Consider the following 27,315-nt stretch of genomic DNA (forward strand, 5'->3'; position numbering starts at 1 on the left):
CAATGTTGTTCAGACCATCTACCTCCAAGTGTGCATATTTTTGGATTGGGACAAATATCTGTATTTATAAACACACCGGATTTCCAAATTGTACGCAGTTTCTGTTCAGATATATAATGGAATTTAAGGTTTTACTTACTTACTTATGATACAAATCTATATGGCTGCTCAATCAAATTAGATAACTATGTAATAATCTAATTGAATAACTCTGTGTGTCTAATAAGCATAAAAACAGAAACAGAAATATAAAAACAAGAGAAAAAGAACAATAAAAGATGCCAGGTAAAAATAAACACTTCCGTCAGCACACAGCAAAAACACAAACCAGACTCCACTATTGTAATACCCTGACCCCAAAGCCTGAAGCAAGAGCCAGGTTTTTATGACCTTCCAAAAATACAACAGGATTAGGGTTGTCTGAACCTCAGTGGGGAGGGTATTCCACAGGTATTTGCTACAACTGAAAAGGCACACCTTCTAATTCCCACAAGATGACATTGTTTCACAGAAGGGACCTGGAACATGCGCCTCTGCTGGATCTGGTGAAGAACTGACTGGTCCCTCAAGTATCATGGCCCTACATCATATAGGGCTTTTTAGGTGATAATCAGCACTTGAACTGTGCTTGGAAACCTCCTGGAAGCCACTGCAGCTCACATGGCAGTGGCGTTACTGTATGTGTGCATACCATGATGTACCCAAGACCAAGCATGTCACCTCTTTCTGAACCAGTCTCAGTTTCCAAAAGTTCTTAAGAGCAGCCTCATGTACAACACGCTGCAATGATCCAAACAGGAAGTGATTGAGGCATGAGTGACTATGAGCAGGCTCATCTGATCCAGGAAGAGATGCATCCAGAGCACAAGATGGATTTGTGCAAAGCCCTTTTGGCCACAGCTGCCCTCCGTTCCTCAGGCAGGAGCCACAAGTCCAGGAGGACATCCGGATTGCACACCAAGTCTGACTGGGGAGTGGCACCTCATCCAGTTACTCAAACTTGAATCAGAGCCAGTTCCTCCATGTCTAGACCCTCACAACCTCCAGGCACTGGGAAAGAATCTCAATAGCATCACTTGGGTTGCCAGGGGCAGAGAGGTATAATTCAGTATCATCAGCATATTGGTAATACTTATCCCTGAGAGAGGTTATCAACATTTTAAATGCTCAGTGTTTTAAGAACTATTGTACCTTTGCACCAGGTTCTCCAAGGCCTCGTTCTCCTGGAGCTCCAATTTCTCCTGGTAAACCTTGATCACCCTTAAACAACAACATGTTTTGCAATAGTGTTAGATGCCTGCATTCCTCATGACTTAGCAAGGTCAGATGGTAATTCCCTCAGCACTAGGAAAAGGGTCTCTGCCACTATTCAACGCCATGGACCCAGGTTATCCAATTCTGGAGCTTCCCATCTTCAGAGGAGTACTAACCCAGAAGGCTCAGGGCAGGGCATTCTCCCATTTCCCTCCCAACACAACAGGTTCCTAGTGAAACTGGGATGCGCTCCTACTCTTCCTGACTTTAGAAAAGGCACCGAAGTTGTTTTTGTATTTCATTTCTTTTCCTGCTGGCTGCCTTGAGCACTCTTTTGGACTGGAAAGTTGGGACAGCAGTCAAATAAATAATATATATTTTTAAAAAATTACGGAAATCCATTTAAAACTGGGAATGGATGGGCTCTTTCAGAACATGAAAAAGAAGCTTAGTCTTTCTAAAACAATATTTGATCTAAAAAATCTAGCCAAGACAGTTCTGTCATGGACTTGAACTTACGCACCTTTGGTCCAGGTAACCCCTGCCCAGGTGGCCCTCTTGGTCCTAGTGGTCCCTTGGGGCCTTCTACCCCCTAGGAAATAAGTTATAATATTAATCTTATAGAAATTAATAGAATTAATAATAATAATAATAATAACAATCTAAACAGTTTTTAAAACCTCTGCTTGTACACAACTTACTTTCTCGCCTTGAATCCCAACTCCAGGTAATCCAATAGGCCCAGGCAGACCAGGTGGACCTATTTCACCCTGATAAATAGAGTTTGGTTAATTACTAATATAGACAGACATTTGAGATATCCTACAGGTAACTGAAATCTTTATTGCAAGCAATTTGCATAATATCAGTACAGAGAAGCTGTAGTATATTTTATTATGATCCCAATGCAGATGTGTAGTACTATATTTTCTAAGAATGCAATTAACACAAAATTAATAGATATGCTTTTTCAGCAGCTGAAAGGAGCGTGTGCAATTTTTCTTTTCTTTTTCTTCTAAAACTTAACTTTCCCACAGAATCAAAGGTGCCTCATTTCGATTTACCCTTTACTAGAGGAAGAAGCTAAAACAGATTTATTGGATATAAATCTATCGGCTCACTATAGTGCTGTCCAACATTCAATGAAAAAAGCAAACTCTTTATTTTGCTTCATTACACCTTTTGAGCCCAGCATCAGTAGGGTATTCAAGTTTATTTGGATGGAGTCAATCCCTTGACATATTTACTACTTACCTTTTCACCCTTTATGCCAATGCCTGGTTGGCCCCGAGGTCCTTTTGGACCATCAAAGCCACGGTCTCCCTATATGGGGAAAACAGAATTATATGGTGATAATTAAAAGTGTGATAATGGTTAAACAGACAGCTGGATGGACAGGATCTTATTTTGTCCCACTGGACTAACTCCTGGTCTTGTAGAAATACAATTTGAAATATTAAGAACTCAAGAAGAAGGTACACATTTGAAGAAATATATAGGAAAATGGGCCCACATTTTCCATGCAGACCTAAAAGAGTCAGCAGACTAATGGGAGAAATAGGACAGAAGAAACCTAAGGGTAGAAGAAATAACTTTGCTCAAGGAAGGGGGCTGTTCTGCTGCAATTCTCCCTGTTCCCAGGAAAAGGGAGAGGATGAATCAAAAGGTGCCCTGAAAGCCATCTGTCTAAGCCACACATAACGATCCTGCTGCTACTGTCTCTGTATTCAACAAAGTGGGCTCTTCGGGGAGTGTAGCCACAAGTGATGCTTTTGCTCTACAGAAGTTGCATATCTCTGACATAAAGCATAATCAATGAGTTATAGTATCTAAGGTTTGGAAAGGACCTTGGAAATAATCTATCCCAATCATCTGCCCAGTGTAGGAATCCACCCTGAAAGATGGTAATCTAGCCTCAGTTTAAATGCTTCAATGGAGGAGACTCACCACCCCATGAGCAAGTCTGCCCCACTGTTAAACAGCTCTTACCATTAGGAAAATCTTCCTGATGTCTCACTGAAATTTCAACCAATTGCTTGTTACTCCGTCTTCTGAACAAGCATGTTCTTGGCATTACACCCAACTATGAGAGGCCTGTATATCATATCTGCACCTGACTCACTGGGGCAGACTTGCTCAGGGGGTGGTGAGTCTCCTTCATTGAAGTATTTGATCATGGAATGCAGAGAACTCAAGTTCTTTGAATGCATGGATGGGGATTGAGTCATTTCCATTTCTGGCATGTCACTCTGTGAGTTCATCCATGACAAGGGAATGGGGGTGGGTGGGGAGAAACTCTGTAATATTTCTGGAGATTCCTTTGTGTGCTAGCACTGTGTCAGTGTGAGAATACATGCAGCGAAGAAAGGCCCATAAGTTCTTATATGTTTGTTGGTTTGTAAGATTCATATGCCACCAGTTCCCTTAATAGCTTTGGGTGGTTGTAAAAGTACAATAAAAACATCCACATCAGATGTAGAAGACAAAATTATGGGTACATCCAGGTAGTCACATTAGCATGTATTTCTCCACTCCTTGAGTCGGCAGAAATGTATGTTGACATAAATTGTGTCAATCTGACAGCCCTGTTCTAATCTGCCTGAGTAACAAGGTTGGTGAGTGATGCTGTTCTTACAGATTTCAGGCTGAACAGGTTAAGGGAAGTAACAGGTAAATTCTCCTGACTTTGTTCCCTTTCTACCAAACATCACTAGCTGGCAAGAAAACATCTCCTAATCTCTCTTGCTAACAAGAGATGGGAATAAGGCTGTGGGAGGAGGCAAGTATTGGCAGATAGCTAATTCAGAGAATTTAGCCATCTGTCAAACCTTGTTCTGCTTTTGCAAAAAAAAAAGTTTTCTTAGGTGCATTCAGAGAGAGCCCAGCTAGTGATATTTCAGAATAGCTGAAAGAGCATTGAACTAGCATTTAAAAGTCTACACCAGTATTTAAAAGAATAAAAAGCTCTTTGTTGGGGTGGTGATAGTTAGAAAGTGATTTCACCTTGCAACTGTTGCCCTATTTCCAGCCCCGCTGTTTTTACAGCTATTTTAAAATGTGGATGTATCACCCTTTGGAAAGAGTGGGAAACCCACTTTGCAAAATAGCCCAAGCAACAGTACAGCCAAGAGGGTGGAGTGGAATGGGGCACAGGATGGGTGGGGGCAGGATGGATTTCCTCTGAGTTGAGGGAGGCACCAGCAACTGATTTCTGGGGGACTGGGAAGGTGGAGAGAAGCCAGTCGGTTTCCACTCCTTGCCAGGATGCTCTAAATGTCAGTGAACTTTTCCTTCCCTCCTTGCTGCCATGCCTGAATCCCAGACTGGAATCCCAGACTCCTCAGATGACACCACCCTGAATATTATCTAGGTTTTTAATCAGCCCATCAGGGGACAGGTAGCCATATCTGCTTGAAAGTGTATATAGGATTCCAAAGTCCTCCGCACTCCCTTCTCTTCTTGACCTCCAGCAGTTCCAGAACTCAGTCTCACCTGCCTTGGTACCTTTCTTTCCCCTCCTTTTCCTGCCCACAAATACCATGCCTTTACTACCAGCAGAATGCCTTTCATTCCAATAAACCCACAGTTTTTCCTCATAACAACCTGGATGTTGTGTGTATGGTGTGGGTAGCTGGCTGCAAGTGGAGGGAATGGATTTCAACCGAGGGTGAATCCGTGAACTTACCCCTGGATTCCTTTGCAGAGTTGTGAGACCCATTCCAAAATAGAAGCATTGTTCTCTCTGTGGGAATGGTCTTGTTTAGGTGTGGATGAAAATATACAGCCAAGAGAAACCTCTCTCCAATTTGGCAAGAGATGAAGAAGATCAGAGCTTTCTTAAAAGTGGAATTTATATCATCATAGAACTTCTTCTCCTGCAGTTGGTTGCTCCTGCAACCCAAGCCAAAATGGAAAGCAATGCCCAGTAACCAGATGAAAGGAGGCAGGTGTAGAGAGAAGAGGGAATGGCCCTGAAGGACAAGAGGAAGAGCCACCACCAAGACAGCAATCAGACAAGTGAGTCTTGAGTCCATTCCAGGAAACTAGTTTGAGTAAATGTCTCAGAGAGGTCCCACCCTAGTTCACACAAAGATAAAGTGGGTAAAGAAGGAAGCATATTCAGACTTGCAAAATTCTGTTACTACAGCTGTTTTAATAACAGCAGGCTTAGACCTATATGACATGGGTTTCTTAGTCTGGTCTACCCTATGGGGCTGACAGCAGGGGTATAGTCTAAAATAGGCAACAACCAGTCCCTGAAGAGATAAGGGGTAGTAGGTAAGCTGAATAGCAGGAGTGGCACTAGTGGGATCAACATGGCTTCCTGATTCCCCTGGCAGAGGGGGGAGTGCCCACCACAATGCTTCTGGATTGGCATCACCAGATGCCTTGAGTAGGGCTGTGCTGCTGCCCTTTCACCTTTCCAAGTGTGCTGCTCATCATGTTCACTGAAAGCCAAGCAGAGAGGAACCCTTCTCTAGAAAAAATAAATAAATAAACAACCAATTCTCAAAAACTAGACTAGACCACCTAGGTAACATCCATGAGAGGGGTTGTACCTCCAGCAACCCAAAATGGCTGTTGAGAGCTAGGCAGATGCTAGTCTGACAATGTCATCAGTCACACTATGGAGGAAGCATTGGAGATCATGTCCACAGCCAAATTGTGTCAGGAAAAGAGGTCAAATACTACTTTAAAATTGAAACAGCTGAATATGAATATAAGCTGAGTTTGCTGAGGGCTAGGGATGAGACAAAGGCAAACGTTGTGAAGATAAGCCCCTTAAAAATGATTTGTGGGACATCCTTGTGGTGCAGTTATGAGGATGAGCCCTAGATGAAGTCCCTCCTAAATATAATATGCCAAGGGCTTGCTTCAACTCTGGTGGCAGTTTGTGCCATAATATGGGCCTCACCATGGGAAAAAAAAAAAGAATTGATGCCAAACATATCCATGGTGGGACTTGCAGGACTGCAGATTTGTCCCTTAAGACGAAAAAGGTTTATCTCTCAAATTACCAAGTCCAGGCCTCAGAATCAGTAATGAGTCTCATTAGAGTTCATCTGGTTCTCATACAGCCTGTAGACACTGCATTCTCAGACAAGGGTACCACCAGCCTCATGGGCAGGTGTCAAAACAGTCAGAGTGAAATCATGGAAGCCATGGGGCCCAGGCAATCCTGAGTAGCACCTGCGAAGGTTCCCTCGGCGTAAAATGTTGAAGTTCCCCAAGACCAAAAGTCTGAGAATCTCTATTGCCATTTCTTTTCTTTTTAAAATAATTTTTATTAAAGATTTTTTCAAACGTTAAAAGACAAATCTGAAAAAAAAATAAGAGAAAGAATAAGAAATAAAGATAAGAAAAAAAGTGCAGAAAACAAGAGAGAAAAAAGGAAACAGAAAAAAAGAAGAATAACTAAGAACAAAAGTCAGAAAAGTAAGAGACTTCCAACCTTTTGGCAACAGAAATTAACAAACTTATTATCAAACCTCCCTCTTTAGTATTACAAAAATGCCTTCAGCCCCTTGTTAGTCCTTTTTCAATCATCAAATCCACAACCATTACTTTACTTCCCTCTATTTTCAGCAAAAACTCCATAAAAAAGTTTTCAGTCTTTTAAAAAGATACTTATTGTTTAACCCTGACAAACAGGTCAATTTTATCCTTGACCAAAGTCTGTTGCCATTTCTGACAACACCCAGGTCTGCTTGATGGAGAATTCTTCTAGACAGCAGGACAAGGTATATAACCTCAAAGGTAGGAAAGTCCCAGATTGCATTCATGTCAAAATCTAAAATAAATATGAACGGAAATGCTATGGATCACAACTAAAATGGAGCCCATTTAAGAAACCTATATATGGAGACTTAATAAGGGAATTGTAATCAAGCTTCCTCCCAACCCTCCCAGCAAATGTTCAGCGTCAAAACAAAATGGTAGCAGGCTGAAACAAATTCTGCAGAATTAAAATAAAAGCAACAATAAGGATCCTTCAACCATTTCCATTTGGGGAAGGAGGTGATTTTTGGTTTAACAAACAAAGGAACTGGTATATCACAACTACAGATGGAAAAAAGTTTTACTTGAAAAAGCTACATTTTATTTTCCTACACAGTATTTTCAGAAACTCTACATAGAGATAAACTTATTAAATTATTGGCTCTGGCCAGAGTTGAAATTTTTTGGGGGGGTAATATTTCTGGCTAGTAAAGTGACCATGTTATCAGCAACTTCACAGGCCTTCTATCTGTTTGTATCAGTATTCTGTTACAACTTCCAAAGGGGAATATTAAAGCCCATTTGTGTAATGCCAGCTTTGACCTTCAGCTATGCTGATACTATAGTATAACTATATTTATTTGGAGTCAATTTTTGTTTCTTTATGTTCTTCCCTCCCTCTTTGCAGTCCAAGGTAAGAATTTTATAGTAGATAATTAACACTGAAAAATATAGTCCCAAAGTAGAGGTAAGATATAAAACTTAAAAACTCAGGAGCTCATGTGAACTGTGTTGTGGCTGACTCTATGCCCAAACTGGAAGTCTATTTTTCCACATAGAACCAACAATTTTGTTTTTGTTTCTTCTTCTCACCAAACTTTGGGAGTTTTTGGAGCAGTTTTTAGAGAGTCTTTAGAGCAGTCTAATGCCACTTCTGCATCCGCTAAAACAATGTTCGTATCTATAGACTACTCTCATATTTCATTTAACATTGTAATCGAGTTTATGGTATAATATCATCCACATTCTCTCCCTGCCTCTCATTTAGATATTTTTACCCAATATGGCATTACTGAAAATCAAAAGCTTCATAAATCTTTGGATCTCCCTAATAAAGATATTATCCTAAAATGGATCCTGAGAAGTTATACAATCACTGGCAATATCTTTTGATGTAAATAAAATATCAAATGAAGAAAATAAAATGTAATGAAGACAGCATACTCAACTCTTTTTGTGGCCTACATGCTTGTATTAGATTATGCAGTTTCCAACAGATCAAATCAAATCTTTATTACGGTCATGGATGAGAATAATTTCCAACAGAAGCATAGTAGGAAGTAAGTTGACAATCATGGTTGATATTCTGTTTCCAAATCATCATTATCATTTTGATTTGAAACATTTGATATTAAAGATACAAAGGCTTTTGATATGCCTCATGACCAAAATACCCAGCTGGTGAAACAGGAATATATCGTTTATTAATGCAAATTTCTTAGTGGAAATGAATATGAAAAATAGTGACAATCCAAAAGTGTTAATTATTTTATTATTGGTACTGCTTTTTATGTTAAAGAAATTGCCTCCCCAGTTCCTACCTTCTTTTTCCAGCCTGGTCCCATTCCCCAAATCAACCCCAGATTATGGGGGTGGAGGGGGGTTGTAAAAACTTGCCAGAGAAAAATGGAATTTGCAAAAATCAAATCCTCCCTTTGCCCCCAATATCACTGATGGAAACCTCTGTACCATTTGTGAGCTGTAGGACATGACATGACTGCATAGAAACCTATTTCTTTGTCTACATTTAGTAGAAATGCTTAATTTTTTTAAAAAAATTGAAGGATACTTATTTAAATGCCATAACATTAAGGAAAAAGAAACAGAGCTGAACCTTCGGTCCTGGAAGCCCTTCTCCTTCTGATCCTCGTTCTCCCTGAATTCCTTGAGGTCCTTGAGATCCCTGTAAAATATTTTTGAAAAAAAACCTCAGAAAGCTGTGAAAATCAGCAGCAGATCAACCAAAGTGTGGTTTTTATTCATTTCTGTGGTTTGAAGTCTAGTTTCAACCTGCCCCAGATTACAAGCATCAATTTGGTTTTCATGAATTCATGATAAATAGAAAACTTACTTAACTTTGAACTGCAGCAATAACAAGATATATCAAACTACAGTAAATCCTTTTTTTCACCATGAATGATTAAAAGTCAATTAAAAAATGAGAAAAAAACAAGAAAAGAGTCCCCTTTTCAGGAGAGATGGGGAGTGATAGAAATTTGAAATACAAACAAACAAACAAACAAATAAATAAATGTCTTAACAATGTGAGCCTGTGAGGATCAACCAGTAATAACCCTGCAATATAATGAAAAATGAGCTCAATTTTAATAATAGAGTCTTTGAAATCACACAAAGGGGAGGAAGTGCTTGAAGTTCTCTGTAGAGAGCATTAAGGTAGCTTGCAACATTTTTGGGAAATCTCTCCACCTCAGTGTTTGTTGAAGAGCTCTAACATGCATTCCCTAGAACCATTGCAAAGGATTATGATGACACAAGAGTGGCATATGGTAGCCATTCACATGGAGTGAGGCCAGTTCTTTTTGGCTATGCTGTTGCCCTGTACAAACTAAACGTATCCTTGAACACATCCAAAATTGCCTGGCAGATGCACTATGGAAGTAACATTCTCTGTCATCCTTCCTGGTAACTACAGATAGCAACAGCATAATTCTGTGGTAATAGTATAATTTTGTGTGAATATATGTACATGCATTTGAGTGTGTCTGTTTCTCATGGTGAGGTGAAAGGTCCCCTGTGAAAGCACCGAGTCATGTCTGACCCTCTGGGGGGACGCTGCTTTTGCAATGTTTTCTTGGCAGACTATATATAGTGGGGTGGTTTGCCATTGCCTTCCCCAGTCGTCACCTTCCCCAGCAAGCTGGGTACTCATTCTACCGACCTTGGAAGGATGGAAGGCTGAGTCGACCTGAGCCGGCTCCCCAAGAGAGAATCCAGCTTCCGCTGGGATCGAACTCGGGTCGTGGGGAGAGTTTTGTTTGCAATACTGCCACCTACCACTCTGCGCCACACGAGGCTGACTTCTCATACTCCCCCATATATATTAGTGTTAATGATAAAATGGATCATTGAACAAATCAACCCAGAGTTCTCACTCAAGACACAAATGACCAGGCTCAAATTATCCTACTTGAGACACATTATGCAAAAGGTTGTAATGCTGGGAAAGGTGGAAGGAAAAAGAAGAAGACAACCAACAGCAAGGTGGATGGACTCAGTTATAGTAGCGATTGGTGCACTGTTGGGAGACCTGAAAGACCAGGTTAGGGACTGATCATCATAGAGAAAATCTATCTATGTGTTCACAAAGAGTCAACGTCGACTGGATGGCACATAATCAATCAACTAATCAATGATAAAATTACAGTACATATTGACATTTCTCTAACTTTTTGGATGGACAAGGCAAAAGACAGAAAATTCTGACAATTGTCAGTATATCTTAGGATCTATCAAATTTCTTTTTCTAATACAAAAAAATCACTCTAAATTCCAATGTCATATTTGTATTTAATGTTGTACATCAGAAAATATCCCCCTTTGTCTAAAATTTCTAACATTCTAAAATTTCAAACCATTTTTTTTGAGGGAAGAATCCTTCTTATCCTTTATTAGGAAAAGAATTGAGAAAGGAAACAAGTCTGGCTGGAACTTTCAGATAATCTTTATTAGTGTTTTTCATATTTGGCAACTTTAAGATGTGTGGACTTCAACGCCCAGAAATCTGCAGCCAGAATTCTGGGAGTTGAAGTCCACACATCTTAAAGTTGATATAGATGAATAGAAAACACTTAACAGGGTCCCTCCTTTTACATCAGATTTTTGCAGCTTATTTTCAGAAAACAACCAATATTCCTTCCAATCCTTCCCTTCATGAAGGAAAGTACATACCGGTAAACCTGGTTCTCCAACTCCTGGTGGACCAGGAGGGCCTGGTCTTCCTGTTAAACCAATGTCTCCCTTCAAAACAGAAATTTTATGTTTGAATTTAACAAAATACAGTTGATTGGACAGATATAATATTCTTCTTTTTGCTATAATCTCCGTAGGAGGGTGGGAAGGAACTAAAACAAATCTTATCCCAGGATCAGTAACTTCATGCATGCAAATCAAATGTTACTACTGATAAAATAATAATTCATAATTATTTAATAATTATTCACAGTTAGAAACTGTTCATATACTGTATATAGAGAGAGTCTGAATGTATTTGAAGTCCCCAAATAACTTCTCAAGTAATACAAAGACATAATTTATACTTGTTGAACTTTTTATTATTTATTATAATGTATTAATAACCTCTATTATTTCAACTGCTGCTCCTGTTTTGTTCTTTTGCACAACAGGGATCTATGACTGATTGGCATCTTTTACCTTTGGGCCAGGCAATCCAACTCCCGTTTCCCCAGTCAATCCAGGAGGGCCAGGGAGACCTCTTTCACCCTTAAAAAGGTAAAAGAAAACCATTGCTTTAAATATGTGGATAAGATTTTAAGGAAGGCAAGCTGCCTCTTTTTCCTTTCAAAGGAAATAATTGTAAGATAAATCATCATGCTTCAATTAATTATGATGATTGTCTGCAATGGAGTGGTGAGAGTTAGCAATGGGGGAAAGATATTGCAAGAATGGAGAACACATCTAAACTTGGGAAAATGGAATAGAAAGTAGAAACTTATCAAAAATTATGATTATCATTTGGTTTTCATAGTTTTCTAAATGCTGTATTACAGTTCAAGAGCATAAATATATTTTAGGTGAACATGTGTATATATATGATAGATACATGTATATAGACAAAAAGTCCATACAAAATCAAGTATTTTAGAACATGCACAAAATAATATTAATTGGCATTCTTTTTTTAAATCATAGATTGATGTGAAAATAGGATGGAATGGCTTTTAGGGAAATGGCATGGGCCAGAATTAGATCAACTTTGCTATGCCCTATGTTTCAGCTCCTCCCAAATTTCAGCTTAACTAGACTAATTTCTAAAACTAATTCAGGAATTGGCATTTGATTGCAAAATTCATCAGCATCTTTGGCTCTTTTTATATATGTTAAAAATATGCAAAAAGAACATCTTAATGTATTTATGTACTGTATTTGCATAAATATTATTTTTGTGCAGCGTTTTATTACCATGCACAGTATTTTGGAAGAGAATTTGATGTACAGATAGTCCTCAGTTAACAATGGCATTTGGGACTGGAATTGCCATTGCTAAGTGATGTGGTTGTAAAGCACAATGTCACGTGACCACGCTGCTTAGTGACGGCAATTCCGGCACTCCTGGTTGCTGTCATTAAGCGAATCACCATGGGTTGTTAAGCGAGGACATAACATGGTTGCCATTTGCAACCTCCTGCCGGCTTCCTCATTGACTTTGCTTGTTGGAAGCTGGCAAAGAAGATCGCAAATGGCGATCACGTGACCAGGGGGATGTTGTGACAGACAGAACTCTTACGAATGAGTAGTAAGTACTACTCATTCAGCAAGTCTGAACAGTCAGTGAATGAGTAGTTGTTAAGTGAGGACCACCTGTACACCTGTATCAATAAAATAATAGGGAAATAAAGACAAAAATGAACTTTGCAAGAACTATATAACCATAACATTTATACATAAAATAGGAAAATTCTTAATGCAGTTCAGGAGCCAAGCATGTGTTCCATTACCATGAATACTGTATTTTACAAGGAACTCAAAAATCATAGCAAAGTGGAAGAAAGCAGTTGTGTGAATCCATTTCTTACTATGCTTACAGAGCATCATGGTGTGGAGAGATGCCCTTGAGCCAAATAGCTTTCTTGTACTTTAAACAAGAAATTCATAAGTCATACACAGTCCCAACAAGATGTTATTTATGAGCTGTGCTTTCATAGTTCCCTGAGGCTTAAAGCCAGACCAAAGTTTCAAATGAGCTGAAGTGTCTTAAAGGGGATTTTGATGATACGGAATATTGTGGAAGTTCTGTTCGTGCAGTTTGATCTTCTACTTTACTTGCAAGCAACAATGAAAGAGCTGATTCCTGCTGTTTGATGAATCCCTGCTGTGACTTTGCAGGAACATTTTTTTTCAGTTTAGCTAGGATAGCTAGAATTAATAGCAGAGGAAACTGTATTGTCATTAATAAAGTAAAACCTCCATTTAATAGCCTAGTTGGGGAAGGGAGTGTCTGTTTCTCTTGATTGGCCATTATACTGGATAGTACATTACACAAATGACAGAAATTACACAAACGATGTAAAGAGACACAGATGATTGTAATGATACTATTAGTGAATAATAACTCAGTCATAATGTCTAAAACTTAAACATATTATAACTAAAAGTAGGACTTTTTGCTAGAGTTAAATGAAGTATTTCTGAGCATGTACCTCTTTAGATACTAGCCTAAATATTTAAGAACAGATTTAAAATATATTTCTCATTATATTTCAGTAATGCACAGAGAGAGAGTAAGTGGTGACCTTTGAAAATGCCAACTGGGAAAACATTCACAGGATGTTTTAAGCAGCAGACGTGCTCTCCGCAGGTTTGAACTTCGTTGTCCATTTTAAAACCTCAGTTCTAAAGTTTTGTTTAAAATTAAGGAGCTTCTAGGTTGTTCTTTGTTTTTCCATTCTTCTAGGATTGCTTTAACCCAAGCACTATGAATCAAACATGGGCCTGCAAAAGTTACAAATGAAGGTGAGAAGTTTTATGATGCTGAAAATCAACAAATGATGGTTGGGATGCTTGCCTTTGATCCTTGCACTCCTTCAGGTCCTTGGTCTCCAGGCACTCCTTGAGGGCCCTGTTAAAATATGAAGCTGTGATAAAAATATTCAAAGCCTTCAGGTGAAGATGATAGATAAACAAGGATAGGATCAACTGACTGCACTGGACAGTAACAGTTGAGTAGTTAGGTCATTTGTCTATGTATCCGAAGATTGGTTACACTCCCACAGAAGCATCTGCAGTGTTAATTTCTGTCTCAACTAGTCTGTAAGTTCATAAAGAATTAGGGTAGCCCTGGGAATAGTTTAATAAAGTCCAACAAGAGAACAGTGTTGGTATCACCAGTGCTATCTTCCTTTAGTGATTGGATTGCTGTTAATGGTTTGGATGGATCTTCTGAAATAGATGGGCAAGTTGTGTCTTTCCTGGAATAGCTATATTTGAAAAAGCATTTCCCACTGATGATGGGAGCAAAAAGTCCATGAGAAGCCACTGGGTGGAAGAGTGACTACACAGCCTTTAGCCCCCCCTGCCCCCCATCACTTCTCTTTCTGGCCAGTGTTACTTATATATTATTACAGTAATGCTATTTCTATATTGCTGACTTCCAAAGACTTGAGAGGACTGAGATGGAATAAACGCTTCAAATCTTGATACCTATTGTAATAAATTTAAGGACTGTTTGTTTAGTCTGGGAGAGGAGAAAGATTTGGCAGGGAGTCTCACAGCTGAATTGCACAAGTGGTCTTTGGCTTACATCCATTCATTCAGTGTCTGTTCAGAGTTATAGTGGTCCTCAAAGTTCTGGCCATTGTAGCACTCCCATGGGCCCGGCTCATGATTACAATGGTGCAAGGAGCTGCGGTCATGTGATTGCCATTTGTGACCTTCCCTGCCGGCTTCCCACAAGCAACTTCAATGGAGAAGCCAGGAGGGAAAGTCACAAGTTGCTTTGGTAAGTTGCTCCCGCTTTTTCTCCTACCTGCAGCAACCCCCCCCCACACACACACAGCCTGCACCGGCCCTCCCAGGCCCTCCCCAGCCTCCTGCAACTCATGTGCAGCCTGCGCCAGGCCTCCCAGACCCTCCCCCACCCACCCTGTGGCACCCCTGCAGCACCCCCACACTCCTTACCTGGGACTCCTGTTTCTTCCCGCTTAACAACCTGTGTGTCTTGGAGTTACGACGACAACCAGGATGCCCAGGATTGCTGTCACTAAGCAATGTGGTTACATGACGTCATGCTTTATGACCGCATCACTTAGCGATGACAATCCTGGTCCCAATTGCCATTGTAACCTGAGGACTAGTAATTTCATAATGAAGTTTGTCACTGCACAATTTATTTATTTTTCATTATGTTATTATCAGAATGTAGTTGATTAGTGGGGATGAATATATTTCTTATTCTTATACCTTCTCTCAGTTCCAATCTCTGATCCAGAAATGAGCCTTAATCCTAATCCTTTGTATTGCTGCATGTCTAGTACATATTATTAAAAGTTCAGCAACACAAAGAAATCTTTTTCAGTCCACTGGAGAATCCTGACTTAGTTTTATTGCCTCAGCCACATTTACTCAGTAGGTTTTATAAGAAGGTGATTAAGAGTCTTTTCATTTTCTCTGGCATTTTTAAAAAAAGAATGTAGTGATTTTGTCTAATTAAAATTACCAGTTTGTAGATGACAGAACTCTGAAAATGAATAAAAATGAGAAAGAAGGCAAAACAAATGTCACTCACTAACCAAACATAAAGTAAGAAAAAAATTCACCTTAAATATGCCATGTAAAAACTATTTGTTTAGTTCCAGTAAATGAAGATATTTTTCACACATAATTCCCCCCATAAGGAGGTACATGTAGGAAAATGGGTATATTGTTACTTGTTTGCATGCTCCAAGAATGCATGGAAAATGAGATGGGTGGCCATGCCAGTCCAATCCAATCCAATCCAATCCAATCCAATCACAGCTGAGTTAATACATTGTGCCAAGTAATGATTTGTTTTAACAATGATTTGTTGGATAAGTCATAATATCCTGGTCCACACATGACACTGTTGAGCATTGTATGGCTTAATGAGATGTGTGAATCCAGTCCTAAGTTGACATCTGTAACAGTCAACATCTATTTGAGTAAATCTGGAGAGACAGAGAAGGATGGGAGGCCACACGGTCTTAAAGCAGACTTTCTGTTCTCTCTTACCTGGAGACCTCGGGGACCTCTTGGACCACCTGGGCCTTCTGGACCCTACAGGATAAAAGAAGAAATTAGGAAGCTGCCTTTGACCAACTCAAGGCACAGGTCTATCTGGGCTAATATTGTTCACAGTGATGGGTGGCAGCTGTCCAGAGATTCAGAAAGACATTTTTACAGGCCTGCTTTAGATTGTTAATGTTGAGGCAGCTACTTTAAAAAGTAGTTGATACTATCATATTCTCTACACCCATGGAAAGTATTCCCACCCCAACAGGGCTCTCTTTCCTTATCACATTTACACAATGATGATCTAAATATTTTAGGATCAGGGTATGTCTACATCAGTTCTATGTAGATTTTTAAAAATTTATTCATGTCAGAAGCATCACAATTAAAATAAGGCATACTGTAAAACATAGAAAGCTCTATGTAGATCATAGCTTCTTATCATGTCTCCAAGCCCTTACGTTACCATCTCCTCCACTCTGCCCAGCTAACTCTAATATAGTTACTTACTCGGTCTCCTTTTACACCTGGTGTTCCACATTCACCTCTTTCACCCTAAGATTTAAAAAGTGCCATTAATATTATCTCTGCATTAAGACAACAGCAAGCAACAACTTTGGTCTTGCCTTCAGTACAAGATTTCTATTCCCATTATATTTTCTTTTTGAAATATATTTAAGATTTTACAGAAAGAAAAATGTGGGATATATAGTTCATTAATCAATAAATACTCCATTCTTTGTCTTTAAATTCAGTAACACACCTGTCATCGGCATAAAACAAATAGAGGATCCAAGAAGGTGAGAAAGCCATACCTTTTCTCCTTTGTATCCAGATTTCCCCTAACAAAAAGAAGCGAAATACATTTCAACTAAATTAGTACAAGCACTTTCTAGCCAAAAAGTTTAGGATCAGCACTAGGGAAGGGTATTTATTAATTTGAAATGTACAGCCTATCTGTCTTGGAGTGAGGAATGGGAACTAAGATCCCTTGGTTGGCTCTGCTCAGTTACTTGACTTTTATTTGGTGACCTGAACCCAGTGCCTTGGGCAAGGTGGTGGTGCAATGCACAGTGGCCCTGATCCTCTAGTATCAGTCCCCCAGGAAAAATACTGAGAAGTTGTGCAGAAGGAGAACTAATGCTTCACTCTCCATTTTTGTCTCACAAATTTTCACAAAGCAACATCTGAGCTCCTGAATGGAATAAGAGAGGGTATGGTTGCAATTTCTTCTCAGTGGTATGAAAAAACACGCTAAGGCTGACACTACAAAAATCCAATCAACACTATGCTAGTGCCTTGGTCTAGCCATTTCCAATATCCCAGGATAGGCTAGGTAGCTTCTGTGGCTTGGAATTAAGGCTGCAGTTGCTGCGTGATCCAGTCCAGATTGCAGACATGAGTTGGAATCATGTGTTAAAGATTTTATGAGTGAGACCAATGATGAGGGAGCAGCTGTACTTCAGACATTGCTGAGTTTATTTATTTTTTTTCTCTATATTAGTGGACGCCATGCAGCCCACAGTCTAAGGCTACCAGATCTGGGTTGCAAAAATTTGGTCATTGCTAGATGGCAGCAAAGGCTCACATAAAATTCTAACTCTTTGCTGATGGCCAGTGGTCATCTGGCATTTTGCAGTCCTGATATGGTAGCCCTACCTTAGCCTACTTGTGTGTGATCCAAAGGGATCAGATCAATAGTATTGTACGATTTTGTCTCTTCCCTGGCAGCCTGTTGCTTAGGCAGAGATAGGAAAATGTCACAAAGAGAAAGAAAATGAGAATAAGGGAAAGGGGGACATCCTTAGACAAAGAGAAGTGGGTAGTCCCACTCCTTTTGGCTCTCATCCCCATTTATCACATAGTTCAGATGTTTCTCCCTGAGTTAGTGCAGCTCCGGATAGAAAAAAGGCTGCTGCCTACTTCTGCTTTGTGTGAATGCCAGTTGTGATTATCACAGTGTGATGGCATACATTTTTAAAGTATCTAGATGTTTCCCTCAAAGCAAATAAATGCATGGCAGAAAACATTGTTTTTTACCTCTGTCCCATCTCTTCCTGGAATTCCGTTTAGGCCTGGCTCCCCCTAGAAGCAATAGGGTATTTTAATATTATTCCTCTACAACCTGCTGGTGTCACATCTTAGTGATTGTTCTAAGTATTCTAAGAACATTCTAAGACCAACTTAGTGAACAGCCCTGAGTTGGCTGAAATCTTCTAGCCCAGTCTAGTTCTACCTTCTTAACAAACTATTGCTCATATTCAGAAATGTATGCTTTATACTTTTTAACTTCTATATTCTACCATGTAGTGATGGAACATCCCTTTATTCCAACCAGCTACATTCTATATGACTGATTTTTAAGAAATGAGCTTTTAAGCATATTTCAAATGTGACAGCACCTTTCCTCCCTTTGCACCAGGAGCTCCATCATCCCCAGGGCGACCTTTTTTACCCTGGAAGCAAAAGATATAAAAGGGGAATGTTAATGGAATTCTTTACTGTCCAATTTCCTAGGTGTTATACTTTGACAACTTTAACTTCTTGCTCCCAAGAATATGAGGAGTTGACTAGGAAAACAAGGAACGACATTCTAGGAATTTTTGTCAGAACCTCAAGCTTAAAGCACTACTTGAGTTTTGTCATTAAAGGTTGTGGCTCTTAGTGATGTTGCAAGAAGGGATATACTCTATAGAATCTATCTGAATGGAATATACAGCTTTCACACCATTGTGACAGATTCTACATATCCCTTGGAGCAACACTGCTGAGCACCAGGAGCTGGGTAGCTCCTAAAGCTGATGTACTGTTTAGAGTAATCTGAAAGGCAATGGACCATGAGTTTAATTCCTGGCGGAGGGTTTGAACCCTGTAGAATAAGATCTGGCTATGTACCTCTGACAAATCCCAATATGGGATTTGTACTAGTCTTGTATTGCCTCCTAGTGGTTTATATAATTGAAAATACCAAACAAAATACATACCAGGATTTCTCAACCAGGGTTCCATGGAACCCTAGGGTTCCACGAGAGATCACTAGGGGTTCCTTGGGAGGTCACAATTTATTTAAAAAATTATTTCAAATTTGGGCAACTTCATATCAAAAAGGTAAGTTTCATTCTTTAAGAACACTGTTAATGCATATAGACAGGCCTACACATGAAACACATATAATAATTTTGTTAACTTCTGGCCTATCTTTGAGCCTGAATGTGCAGGGGTTCCCCAAGGCCTGAAAAACATTTCAAGGGTTCCTCCAGGGTCAAAAAGTTGAGAAAGGCTGATATATACTGTGTAAAAACAGAGAAATCCCCATCCCGCCAAGAGGGAGGGTAGAAGTTGTGTAGAGCCTCATATGTTGGGACATGATGAAAATGTAACATCTGAGAGGTTAAGGTCAGTGGACTGCCTATATCAGTGTTTCTCAACCTTGACAACTTTAAGATGCATGGACTTCAGCTCCCAGAATTCCCCAGCCAGCATGGTCTATATCAATCTGATAGATGTAACCAATGTCATCTTCAAGTATTCCCTGCTCAGTGTTGAACCATTTACTATGCATTCCACTTATTCTCATGCATGCTTTACTTCCATCATATAACATGCTTATTGAATTCAGTATGGTTTCAACTCCATGTTTGTACAAAGCATTCCATAATTCAAACCTACTAAAGAGCTAACATTAGGACCTTTCTGCCTGCCTGGCTGCACTGCACTTCTTATCATACCCTTTTGGTCAGAATTCTGCCCAATATATTTAATAAATTAAGCCTCCCTGTAGTTTTTGCATTCACTCTTGCTACATGTAGAGAGTAGAGAGGATGGCCTTGACAGACAGAGGAAAGATCTGTTACAAGACAATAAACAAATCAACATGGCTTAAGTTATGACAGAGATTTACGGAAATGCCTAAAGCAGGCACCACCACCCCGCCAAGTCACATGAAGATAAAAGAAGTAGGAAGGGAAGCACATTCAGACTTGCAAGATTCTGTTACTACAGCTGTTTCAATAAGAGTAGTTTTAGGCTACATCTGTTTCTTGATCTGGTCTACCTTGTAGGGCTGACACTACATTTCCTTTTGTTTAGGGCAGGGGTTGGCAACCTTCTTCTGTGTAGGAGCCAGAGGCCATGCTGCCACCATTTCTGAGGGACTTGTTTCTCTGCCTGCACCAAGGTGAAGCCATCATCAAAATGGCCACCCACAGAGGCAATAAGCGTCTACTCCCTCTCTCCTGTGGACCAGGAGAATATATTTCTTTTTGGGACCACAGGGAGCTGGTTCTTCCAACAGTCAGGCACAATGGTAGTTTTCACACATGTTAAATGAATCATATGCAAATTGAGCCAAATTCATATTTTAACATTTCTTCATACAGTTGTCCACATCTCACAAACTTAGTAATTTTGGTAAAATAATTAATGAAATCTCCTTTAAAATGCCGTATTTGTTGTAACAATTATATGATTATATATTATTTGAAGGTATGACTTTGTATTGCAGTTGTTATTTGATGAAACTCGCTGGTGATTTTTGTTCTCAGAATAAAATGAAGGAAGACTCCGCTGTGTCTCACCTCATACTCTCCAGACAAAAGGCAAGATATCAATGCAGTAAACCTTCCTTGGTGTTGCTGACAACTGCAGCTTAACCTAATGCTTGCTCATCTGGAACTCTCCCACTGAGTTTTGGGAAGCAACGTTATAGCAACTGTCTCCAGTTGGCCAACAGAGTTTATATATCTGCACAGCTACATCCAGATATCTGTGATCGTCTTACTGAATCATAAGCCTGTCTTCTCTCAATGCACATTTCATCACCCAGGCATCGCTAATTAATAAAGTGCCGCTGTTAAAAGTAATCCATGTTGAACATAGAATGGAAGTTCCAGAACAAGAGAAGTGGGGGGGAAAAAAGGTACTTACAGCAGGGCCAGGAAGACCCCTTTCTCCTTTTTCACAGTTGCATATAGGAGGCTGAGGACACTTGGGGGGGAAAATAACCATGCAAATTAATCTTCAGCATAATTGAGACAGGCTCTATTTTGTTTAAAACAATTCTTACGTTTTGTTGTTTAAATCTTGTAATACCTCCACACTGTTAAGGGAGGGTTGGATTAGTTAAATAATACCTGTAATAAAACTACGTAACAATTTCACCAGTGCAAGTGAAATTATTTCACTATCACTTCCATTTATAAGATAACTGGTTTTAAACCTCATCCGTCCATTCATCCATCCACAAATAGGACTTACCCCTTCTTCTGCCAGATCTTTCTAGAGAGACAGATAAGTGGAAAGAGAATTAGATTTTTACACATAATAAATCATATTTCTTTAAAAAGTGAAAAAGAAAGCTGGCTGGAAGATAGTTCCAACATGATAATACTAAGCCATTACTGTCCTTTTATTTGACAAAACCTTTGTATATTTAACAGCTATAATAATAGAAATTGACAAGAAAAGGTTCCTTAGCTGATATATCATCATACTGAGAACAAAAGTCAGCAGTTATTAATGGCTATATATCTGAAGCTTCAAAGTGGCAAATTTTTTTGGAAAAGGTGGATGATTAATTAATTATTTATTATTCAAATTTTGTTACCGCCCATCTCCCCCAAAAGAGGGACTCTGGCCGGTTCCTTTATGATACCTTTAGGATACCTTTAGCTCCACTCCCAAAACCGTGTGATTCCTCCGGTCCTCATCCACACCACCCTGAAGCCTTTTTGTGGAGAACCTGAAATGCAAATGCTTCCCAGATTCTGGAACAGAGGGAAGCCTCAGCCCACAGAGGCCCACATGCAGAGGCTTTCCTACCTTGGATATCTACATGAATATATGATGGGGTAGAGCTTGGAGAAATGTAATATAGGAGGAAGGGCCAATAATATGACCTCATACCCACTATCAACACATTTTGTCCCTCCATGCTTGTTTATTTACTCATTAGATTTATATTTCCTTTCTTTTGGACAACTCAAGGTACTGTCCATAATGCTCCTCCTCCTATTTCTCCAACAACAAACCTGTGAGGTGGGCTGGGCTGGGCTGGGAGACATTGGCTAGCCAAAGTCACCCAATGAACTGCTGTAGCTGAGGGTAGACTAGAACTCACGATCTCTGGGTTTTTAGTCCAGCACGCTACCCACTACACCAGACTGGCATCTGAAAGCGGCTTCTGTCATCTCCTTAAAAGGGTAATCAGCCCAGCTCTTGGCTCACCTATTCCAACAGCTTAAAGGTAAAGATAAAGGTTTCCCTTGACATTAAGTCCAGTCGTGTCCGACTCTAGGGGGTGGTGCTCATCTCCGTTTCAAAGCCGAAGAGCCGGCGTTTGTCCATAGACACTTCCGTGGTCATGTGGCTGGCATGACTAAACGGAATGCCGTTACCTGCCTGCCAAAGCGGTGCCTATTAATCTGCTCACATTTGCATGTTTTCAAACTGCTAGGTAGGCAGGAGCTGGGACTAGCAGCGGGAGCTCACCCCGTCACACGGATTCGAACCACCGACCTTCTGATCGGCAAGCTCAGCAGCTCAGCGGTTTAACCCGCAGTGCCACCGCGTCCCTTCAATAACGCTAACCACTACACCAGACTGGCATCTGAAAGCGGCTTCTGTCATCTCCTTAAAAGGGTAATCAACCCAGCTCTTGGCTCACCTATTCCAACAGCTTACACAGCACATATTCAAATAACTTGACTAAACACGAATATGACATCGAACAGCAAGCATCTTGACCAGCTATGTTGTGAGGAGGGTGTAATTCTGGCTTCCTGAAAGCAGGGACATTTGGAGCCCTGTGTTACAAGTGATGTTCCATCATAGAACATTGGCACACAACCCACTGAAAAATTGTATCTGCATAATATACATAAAGGACAGGTACTTTATTATTGGCCCACTGATGTATTTGTCCCTACCATTTCTTTGAGGATTCTCTCCACCACATCTTTCTCCTGCAGATTGAAGACAAACCTGGAGGCTGGAACACTGGCCAATAGGCGGAGTTTGGCGGCATTGGCCACCTCCTCAGCTACTCTGGTCATTCCCACAGTGAAGAACACAATACCTTGATGTTTAGCATCAGCAGTAGCTGAAAAAATATCTGGATTTCTTGGATGGTCTGCCCCATCAGTCAACAATACAGCAACTTTCACACTACCGTGAGTCCCCTCGGTCATGTAGAGTTGAGTGAGATTTGTAATGGCGTAAGTTGTGTAGGTGCCATGGCCAATGTATGTAATGGGAGCAATCCGCGACTTAAAAGCCTCAGGGCCCTTCCAGTCTCTAAAGGTTTGCTCAATAAGGACAGTGCTGCTGTACTGCAGTAAGGCAGTCCTCCAGCTTAGGCTGCGGCCAGAGCTGAGCTGTAGGCCTTTCATTCTGTCTACCGTCTCCAAGACAAACTTTTTCTGCTGCTCATGATTGAAGTTCTTAGCACTCTCTGAACTGTCCAGGAGGAAAGCCATTTCCAGAATACAGTCTTCATCTAGAATTTACCCAGGACAGAGAAAGAAAATTACTTAGATTAGTCACTTGAATGCTAAGGACATGTCTTGTCATACCATTCAGCCTTTCATAGATGTTTGGAAAACCTACTGAAGTTGTTGAAATTGTTCCCCTCCAACACCCACAAACACATATATAGTGTAGGTGCTTACTATAATCTGATTCTATTCTGCCTGCCCTCCATTGATTTAAAAGCCAAGAAGGTGATGATTCTTTTCATTAGGATTACCCTTGAAAGAGCTTAATTATTCAGAAAGAGGTACCAGTGGGTTACTTCTTTTTGAGAAATGGCAAAAGGGACATTTGGGTTTCACTGAACAATTCTATACAAGTCTGCTTGGAAGTCCTGCTGAGTTCAGAGGAGTTTATTCCCAAGTAAGTGTGCATGCACCTGGCTCTCGGTCTGTGTCTGGGAGAAAAGATGCATCTACCTTACCACTCTCAGAGTTGGAGATTCTAGAGGAAGCTGTGCTGGTCTGGTGGCTTCCAGATGGGTTGGGACTTGGGGTTATAGGTCCCAGAATTCCCAGCCAGTGTGGCTTCTAGGATGGCAAAGGCTATTCTAGAGTTTTTGAGGAGAAACCTGAATTCTGGAGAATGACTTCATAAAAAAACTTCGAGTAAGGCAACCATAATAGGCAAATGTGGACACAATGATTTAAATGTCAGATACCAGGAAATTATTGAGTATCCCTGAAAAGCAGGAAAAATTAGATATTTTTACTGAGATGAGCCACTCATTTGGATATAACAGGGATAGACAACTGGTTGGCTCCTGCCTTTGAACCCTCCTTTTTGCAGTCTCTGACTAAAATCTGTGGTATAGCCTTCTGCCTAGGGCTGAAAATCTAGGGCTGAAAATCTGTGGTATAGCCTTCTGCCATTTTGAGGCAGAAAACACAGAGAAACTGTGAGAAGTTGAAGCCATGGCTATTACTACTGAAGTGGAGCTTACAGTATATGTGGCTATTGGCTTGTTTTTGATCATGCCAACCTTCCCCAATCAAACACCTTTCAGATAAGTTGGACAAAGTTCCCATCACTTCCAGCTAGTAGGGGTGTGTCTGATGGGAGTTATAAGGTAACAATCTGGAGGGCATCATATAACATAAAAGCACGCACAAAGGATGTGACAATGGCATAGTCGTTCTTCACCCCGTGGCCTTCTTCTGTGCCTGTGACCTATCAGTCTGGATATTTTTTGGGTATCAGAAGAACACTAGATCCATATTCAGAAATAGCCTGACTGACAAGTCACAGGTGCGGAGCACGCAGAGGGCAACTGGACAGCTGGCTAAACTTCCTGTTCAAAACATCCATCTACACTCCCCCAACCCTGCTTCACCCCACGTTTAAGGAAAGCAAATGGTGGTTGATTTCCCTGCTCTTAGGTGGTTCCTGAAGGGAGGGAAAATGAACCCAGTGGAATCCACCAATTGCTTTTCTTCACGTGTTCTGCATTAAGACTTTAAGGACAGTACTACTTGCCAGCCTTGCTGCTGAAAAAAAAGAGGGCTCAGCAATGAAGGCAAGTGCAAAGTCCCAGGAAATCAGTCAACTGAGTGGGTGGAGGGGGCAGCAGCAGCAGCAGCAGCAGTGATTCCTTTCTGGCACCCTGATTCCTGTCCAAACATTGCTCTCCAACAGTTCCTAAGGCTGGCACCAGGAATGACATCCACGAGAGGACTGTCCTCATAAGTGCCTATCATTGACCTCCAGAAAGGAACAGAAGAAAAATGAAGGGTGGGGGGAAGGGGGATAACTCCTTTAGATTTAACAGACATTTGGGTTTAATATACACTTCTTTCCCAGAACAGTCTGTTAAATCAAGATTTCACTGCATTGTTATACTGCATATATGAAATCAGGGATACATCTAACTTAGCATGGTCAATACAGACTGGTAATGGTTTCTCCAAGATGTGATGGAATTCTCTGACCCGGGAATGGAAAAAAAATGTTGCAGAAGAAGAACAGACTGATGTTTTCTCAGCATCATTAGCATGCTTTCCATTAAAGCAAGACTCAGTTAGAAAGAAGATAAAAGGCAATATGGAAGCCCCACCTTTGTATACTCACTCATAAATGAGGGCGAAGGCTCGCATATCTAGTTTCCAAGATTTTGTAACCTAAACCCTTTTTCACTGCAATAACCTGCCTACTCTGAATCTTGCAGTTGGGAGCTGCTGTATATTCCTGCTTTCAGGAATTCAGATAGAGTCTTTCCTAGTCCTAACTGGTAATGCCAGTGGGGATGAAACCACTGGGAGCCTTCTGAATGCAAAACAGCTGTCTTATAACCAAGCTATCATCTTTTGCCATAAGTAAGTCCAGCATTCAAGCTATTCCACTTCCAGAACACAAAATACATTTTAGACTCAGATAGACCAAGCTTGTTTTAAAATAACTATTCAAAACTGATCACCTTGATCACTTGAATTGGGATATTTTTCTACTACATTTGAGATGAATGGTTTGCTCTTCTGCTTTCTGACTCCATTTCTTTTTTCTTCATTGGTGTTTTCAACTAGAAATACATGAAGATCCAGCAAAACCAAAGGCCACCATAATCTGGAGAGCATGGTCTGCTCTGTTTTACTAAAAGAGCATAAGGAATAGTGAATTAAATATTTCCCCATTTACAAGAGCATGACATACAAATCATTCCTTTTATAAATAGCAAGAGTGCATGGGTGTATTCTATATAATATTAATTCAATGTTCTTCCATTAAAGTAGTTGACAAATTTAGCCAAAATTTCCTACTGATTTAGATTAACTATTTGTCCATCTTGATGGCACTATTTCATACATGAACAGTTTCTACTACCAAATTATAATTTATTGTTTTATATGACAATTTGATAACCTGTCCTTCCTCCAGGGCCTATATGGTCTGAAGCCATATTTCATTTTAAATTCCTCACTTCCAAAACTGTACCTGAGGCAGACACTTGATGGCCCTCTCAGTGTTGCCAAATTAAGACCAACAAATGCCTTCAATAGCATGGCCAGGACTGAGCAGCAGTGTCTGCAGTAAACCTCAATGATGCCAAAATAATTACCTGCATGCAGTGACATTGTCATGCAAATGATGCTATGGTGTACTTGCGCCCCACCATCTGACACAAGTATATACAGTAAATTATGGCATTTGTGTGATTAAATCATCATGGTGGTTATCATTTGGGTCCCTCACCTTTTCCTACAAAGGCTTATGTTGCTGATACAAAAGTCCTTCATGGCATGGGGCCAGATTATTTGAGGAAGTGCCTTTGCCCGATTACGTCTGCCCATCCCATCAAATGCAGCAGAAGAGGTATGTTGTGGATCCCATCTGTTAAGGAGTTATATCTAGCAGGACACTGGAGACGGATGTCTTCTGCTGTGGCGCCCACCCTGTGGAACATCATTACCCCTGAGATGAGATTGGCCCCATCCTTGGTAATCTTCTGGAAGTCCCTCAAAACATGGCTGTATCAATATGCTTGGGGATCTCAGGGAAATGGAGAATTGGTGAGATGGCTACATTGTCTGTAGCACTGAAGGTGCTCTCTTCTAGTCTTTTTAAAGATATTGAAGTTTGTTGTTATGGAATTATTTTTAACGTTTGTTTCTTTTTATGGTTTGTTTCTTATTGTACACCACCCAAAGTCATGTTTGTGAGATGGGTGGCTAAACAAACAAAGAAATAAATAAAATACTGGAAGCTGGAAGTCAACAACAGTTGGCAGACCATAGGTTTCTCTAGCATGGGATGTTAGTCAAAGGACACTGTTGATTTTCTTTCTCTCAGTTATTCTGCATTTAGATTGGGGGCACC

At 40.2% G+C, this 27,315-nt stretch overlaps 1 protein-coding gene across 1 annotated transcript in view; it reads right to left on the reverse strand.

The window, feature by feature from the left end:
- Positions 1 to 26,090, reverse strand: part of LOC134499321 (collagen alpha-1(XXVIII) chain-like) — a 46,150-nt gene extending 20,060 nt beyond the window's left edge. Inside the window, exons 1-17 of the mRNA XM_063306033.1 lie at positions 25,919 to 26,090; positions 22,905 to 23,473; positions 21,235 to 21,255; positions 20,905 to 20,964; positions 18,381 to 18,434; positions 18,019 to 18,063; positions 16,794 to 16,820; positions 16,489 to 16,533; positions 15,979 to 16,023; positions 13,796 to 13,849; positions 11,425 to 11,493; positions 10,942 to 11,010; positions 8,867 to 8,935; positions 2,509 to 2,577; positions 1,956 to 2,024; positions 1,778 to 1,846; positions 1,192 to 1,260 (exon numbers count right to left, since the gene is read on the reverse strand). Coding sequence (XP_063162103.1) covers positions 1,192 to 1,260; positions 1,778 to 1,846; positions 1,956 to 2,024; positions 2,509 to 2,577; positions 8,867 to 8,935; positions 10,942 to 11,010; positions 11,425 to 11,493; positions 13,796 to 13,849; positions 15,979 to 16,023; positions 16,489 to 16,533; positions 16,794 to 16,820; positions 18,019 to 18,063; positions 18,381 to 18,434; positions 20,905 to 20,964; positions 21,235 to 21,255; positions 22,905 to 23,473; positions 25,919 to 26,075 — 1,560 coding nt within the window. The 5' untranslated portion in view covers positions 26,076 to 26,090. The remainder of the gene's footprint in view (positions 1 to 1,191; positions 1,261 to 1,777; positions 1,847 to 1,955; positions 2,025 to 2,508; positions 2,578 to 8,866; positions 8,936 to 10,941; positions 11,011 to 11,424; positions 11,494 to 13,795; positions 13,850 to 15,978; positions 16,024 to 16,488; positions 16,534 to 16,793; positions 16,821 to 18,018; positions 18,064 to 18,380; positions 18,435 to 20,904; positions 20,965 to 21,234; positions 21,256 to 22,904; positions 23,474 to 25,918) is intronic.
- Positions 26,091 to 27,315: the final 1,225 nt, after the last annotated feature.

Source organism: Candoia aspera, chromosome 1 (genome assembly GCF_035149785.1).
Source record: "Candoia aspera isolate rCanAsp1 chromosome 1, rCanAsp1.hap2, whole genome shotgun sequence".
In the NCBI taxonomy this organism is placed as follows: Eukaryota; Metazoa; Chordata; class Lepidosauria; order Squamata; family Boidae; genus Candoia; species Candoia aspera.